This window comes from Otolemur garnettii, unplaced genomic scaffold (genome assembly GCF_000181295.1).
Source record: "Otolemur garnettii isolate 467f Iridium unplaced genomic scaffold, OtoGar3 scaffold00068, whole genome shotgun sequence".
Classification (NCBI taxonomy): domain Eukaryota; kingdom Metazoa; phylum Chordata; class Mammalia; order Primates; family Galagidae; genus Otolemur; species Otolemur garnettii.
In genome coordinates this window covers 1,853,366-1,858,150 of record NW_003852463.1, presented here as the reverse complement: position 1 = coordinate 1,858,150, position 4,785 = coordinate 1,853,366, and the positions used below count along the sequence as shown (strand labels likewise).

At 41.3% G+C, this 4,785-nt stretch overlaps 1 protein-coding gene across 1 annotated transcript in view; it reads left to right on the top strand.

Annotated features, from left to right (window-relative positions):
- The window catches only part of MTHFD2 (methylenetetrahydrofolate dehydrogenase (NADP+ dependent) 2, methenyltetrahydrofolate cyclohydrolase), a 14,818-nt gene that overhangs the window by 6,983 nt on the left and 3,050 nt on the right, over nucleotides 1–4,785 (top strand). The window contains exons 2-6 of the mRNA XM_003793387.2: nucleotides 196–380; nucleotides 1,477–1,599; nucleotides 2,266–2,418; nucleotides 2,816–2,923; nucleotides 4,342–4,434. Of these exons, the coding sequence (XP_003793435.1) occupies nucleotides 196–380; nucleotides 1,477–1,599; nucleotides 2,266–2,418; nucleotides 2,816–2,923; nucleotides 4,342–4,434 (662 nt within the window). The remainder of the gene's footprint in view (nucleotides 1–195; nucleotides 381–1,476; nucleotides 1,600–2,265; nucleotides 2,419–2,815; nucleotides 2,924–4,341; nucleotides 4,435–4,785) is intronic.

Genomic DNA, 4,785 nt, shown 5'->3' with positions numbered 1-4,785 from the left:
CCTTAGCCACTTGAGCCACAGGTGCCGAGCCAGCTATTTCTTTTTGTTGCGGATTGGCCAGGGCCGGGTTTGAACCCGCCACCCTTTGTATATGGGGCTGGTGCCCTCCTCACTGAACCATAGGTGCCGCCCCTGAGGTTTGTTTTTTATGAAAATTCAAGCTTTTCGGTTTTGTAACTCTGTTGCTCTCTGCAGACATGAAGCTGTGGTCATATCTGGAAGGAAACTGGCCCAGCAGATCAAGCAGGAAGTGCAGCAGGAGGTGGAAGAGTGGGTGGCCTCTGGCAACAAACGACCCTACCTAAGCGTGATTCTGGTTGGAGAGAATCCTGCAAGTCACTCCTATGTCCTCAACAAAACCAGAGCAGCTGCAGCCGTGGGTATGTGTCACTCTCAAACTCCAACTGCTATTAAATTGAGATTTATGTGAGACAAACTCTGTTGCAATTTATGATTCCTTTTTCTAATCAGAAAACCCAAGGAGAGGAGGCTGATATGACTGAACTGTATCCAAAACTTCATCATAAGGAAATCAGGCTGTGTCTATCAGGGAGTTTTATAGACTAGGACAGGAGGAACATGGTTGGCATTCTCTGCGTTTTCTGGAATATAAACTAAATTCTGTTCTTAGTCTTTTAACATTCAACAGGTGACCTTGACTCCGTTTTACATTTGCTTTCCTTGAGCAATAATGAGTCTCAGTCTGAGGTGTTTGGGCGTTGGCAGTTTGAAGCAGCAGGGGAACAATTGAGTAATAATGGTATTAGGAGACCTCAGTGACGGGGTCAAGAACACAGTCATAGATTTGAAGGAAATGACTTTGACATCTGGGAATGGCTTTTGAGTTCTTTGTCAATTGATTCCAAAGACAGTCATGCGGTTTAGAAGCTGTTCAGGTCTGGGTGATGAGAGGTATGTGTTCTAGGTCCCAGGGTGGACTCAGATATGCCTCTGCCTGTCCCTAGTGGGTCAGTGGTCTGAGCATCAGGTTCCTTTTCCTTCTGATGGGCTGTGAAATCCATTATTTGTTTGGGTGGAGTCATTGGCCCCCGAAGCCTTGGTATGCACTTTTTTTTTTACCAGTGAGGATTGAGGCCTTCTGCCATTTAAACTGAAAACCATTAGAAAACCCTAGAAAATAGTATGCCATTATATTTTGAGACAGTTGGAAGTAGCATGGTGTCATGTCAAGAATAAGGACTTGAAAGCTCGGCTACATCACTAGTGGATTATTTTTCAATCTCTCTGGATTAATGAGAATTGTATAGAATAAAGGTATAGGAAGTATTTAGCTAGTACTCTCTAGTGTATACATTTGTGAGGTGACTTTAGGTTCCTTTTGAACTGACTCAGGTTCTCCCAAGTAGAGTAGATGGGATGATAAAAAACTTGTGTGATAGCAGGACATGGCAGGCAACAGCAGTGCTCATCAAATGCCTCAATATTTTTTTTAATCTCAAAATTATCTTATAATAGGAATCAACAGTGAGACAATTGTGAAACCAGCAACAATTTCAGAGGAAGAATTATTGAATTTAATTAATAAGCTGAATAATGATGATAATGTAGATGGCCTCCTTGTTCAGCTGCCTCTCCCAGGTGAGTTTTGGACTCTGCCATTTAAAATGATTTCTGAGGAATAGAAAGGCCTTGTTGCTTATTATGACTGGCCCCTCATGCAAATTTGACTTAAAGACAAGGTAAACTCAAAAGAGTGAATATTTAATTAAACATGAGACATAGCTACTCAAAATACCAATTACCCCCTGATTTAGCATTGAGATCTTGTTTTTTTTGGTTTTTTATTTATTTTTTGAGACAGAGTCTCACTTTGTTGCCCTCAGTAGAGTGCTGTGACATCACAGCTCACAGTAACCTCCAGCTCTTGGGCTTAGGTGATTCTCTTGCCTCAGCCTCCCAAGTAGCTGGGACTACAGGCGCCTGCCACAACGCCAGGCTATTTTTTTTGTTGCAGTTTGGTGGGGGCTGGGTTTGAACCCACCACCCTCGGTATATGGGACTAGTGCCCTACTCACTGAGCCACAGGCACTGCCCTAGCATTGAGACCTTGATGCAAAGGTCACTGGGGGAAGCCGCTGTGTAAGAGGATATTGGCTTTAATGTTGGCATTTAGCTTTGCTTGATGGAACTTCCTTCTGTGTAGATGAAGTAAATCATATAATCATAAACTCCAGATAGTCTGGAGTTAAGTAGTGCTCATTATGCAACAGTGCTTTCAGACCACCATGCTTGTTTCTTCTTCAGAGCACATTGATGAGAGAAAGATCTGTAATGCTGTTTCTCCAGACAAGGATGTTGATGGCTTTCATGTGATCAATGTAGGCCGAATGTGTTTGGACCAGTATTCCATGTTACCGGCTACCCCATGGGGTGTGTGGGAAATAATTAAGCGAACTGGTAGGTACATTCCAGATTTGTGTATGTCTGTTAGTATTATACTAGTGGTACTTGAAAATGTAAAAATTCTGTCTTATTCCCCAGAGATTGCCTTTCTTGACAGTTGCCTATGGTTTTTTTGCTCTTTAATCCAGAAGCCTCAGTGAAGGAAACTTAAGACTGAATAGGGGTCGTGCACATTCATATAACATTTTGTAGCGTACAGAGTGCTTTCTCCTATTTTCTTTTAGCCCTCACTGTCTGTAGCAAGTGATAGCTCCAATTGACTGATGAAGCTTAGTGACTTCATTGTCAAAATTGGATTTGTATTCTAGGCCATCTGATTTCCTTTTCCTTGTTGCTAATCCTAAAACGGACTGGCACTACCTTTAATGCAAATATACACACTTTTTTATAGGTATTCCAACCCTAGGGAAGAATGTGGTTGTGGCTGGAAGGTCAAAAAATGTTGGGATGCCGATTGCAATGTTACTACACACAGATGGGGCACATGAACGTCCTGGAGGTAAGGAAATTGCTTTCAAAGCAGCATCCTCTTCTATATGTGAGAACCATGGAGAGGCCATCCTATGGATGTTTGGAAGTATTAACTTTGTTACATTTTGTATTTGTTGTAATTTTGTTAACAGGTATTTAGGGAGTAACCTTTGTGAAGAAGCTGTACTCAGTGTCACCAGAGTTTCTTTATTACTCATTCATTATGGAACTAGCTTCAGAAATAAAGATTTGAATATAAGCATGGTTATAGGTAATTAGAAATTTTCAGTTATGGATTTGATAGTTGGAGCTAAGTCGCAGTTCTTATTCAAAGATAGTATCCTGCCCTGTGACATTTGGTGCAAAAGATCTGAGACCATTGTAAAGCATTAAATTGATATGTCTGTAATGTATCAAGTTTTATCAATTTGTCTGAGAAAAGGCCTTATAAATTAGTTATCATGTTGATTACTGTGGTAATGATCTTACATAATTGTATCAGAAATATTTAGTAATGGCAAAACTGTATTTTTTGCTCTTTCAACATAGTTGACCACCTCCTTACATTAACCACCTTCTTAAGTTGATCTAATTTTCATAGGCTAGATGTGTATGTGTACTCAATATAGAGTGATCCTACTTCCTTGTCATGACAACCTCTGTATGTTGACCAGTTTGTTACAGTCCCTTGGGTGGTCAACTTACAAGAGTTAGGGGAAAAAAGAATCAAGCCTTGAGTAATTTTAGTGACATTTTCCTTAGAGAAGGTAAAATTCTTAAGACTAAATTAAAGTTAAATTGGATAAGGAATAAACTTAGTTACACATATATGGCTACAAATAGTAGAGCTAGAACCAATGGTAAGAGCTACAAGAAATTGTATATTTATTTTATTTATTTGTTTATTTTATAGAGACAGAGTCTCACTTTATCACCTTCAGTAGAGTACTGTGGCGTCGCGTAGCTCACAGAACCTCTAACTCCTAGGTTTAGGTGATTCTCTTGCCTCAACCTCCCGAGTAGCTGGTATTATAGGCACCTGCCACAACACCTGGCTATTTTTTTGTTGCAGTTTGACTGGGCCCAGGTTTGAACCTGCCACTCTCAGTTTATGGGGTCGGTGCCCTACCCACTGTGCCACAGGTGCGGCCCAAAATTATGTATTTTAAAATGTAAATGACAGGGAGGCACCTGTGGCTCAAGTAGGGCACCAGCCCGAAATACTGGGGGTGGTGGGTTCAAGCCCAGCCCCGGCCAAAAAGTGCAAAAAAAATAAAAATAAAAAATAAAATGTAAATGACAATTAGCTATCCAGAAAATATGACATAAGTATTAAGTCAATTATTTTTCAGAGATGTTGAATTTCTACCATGACTAGACTAGTTAAGACCTAATCCAGTTCCAGCTTTGATTCAGAAATCATGATATCTGCTTTTTTTTTCATAGGTGATGCCACTGTTACGATATGCCACCGATACACTCCCAAAGAGCAGTTGAAGAAACATACAATTCTTGCAGATATTGTAGTATCTGCTGCAGGTAAGAATACAGGGAAAGGGAAGGAAGGACTTCACCTCAGAAGAATAAGGTTGTACATTTTAGAATTTGCCTGCCGGGGCTCGGCGCCTGTGGCTCAAGTGGCTAAGGTGCCAGCCATGTACACCTAAGGTGGCAGGTTCGAATCCAGCTTGGGCCCTCCAAACCACAATGATGGCTGCAACAACAACAACAAAAAAATAGCCAGGCGTTGTAGCCGGCGCCTGTAGTCCCAGCTACTTGGGAGGCGGAAGCAGGAGACTTGCTTGAGCCCAGGAGTTAGAGGTTGCTGTGAGCTGTGATGCAACAGCACTCTACCCAGGGGGACAGCTTAGGCTCTGTCTCAAAAAAAAA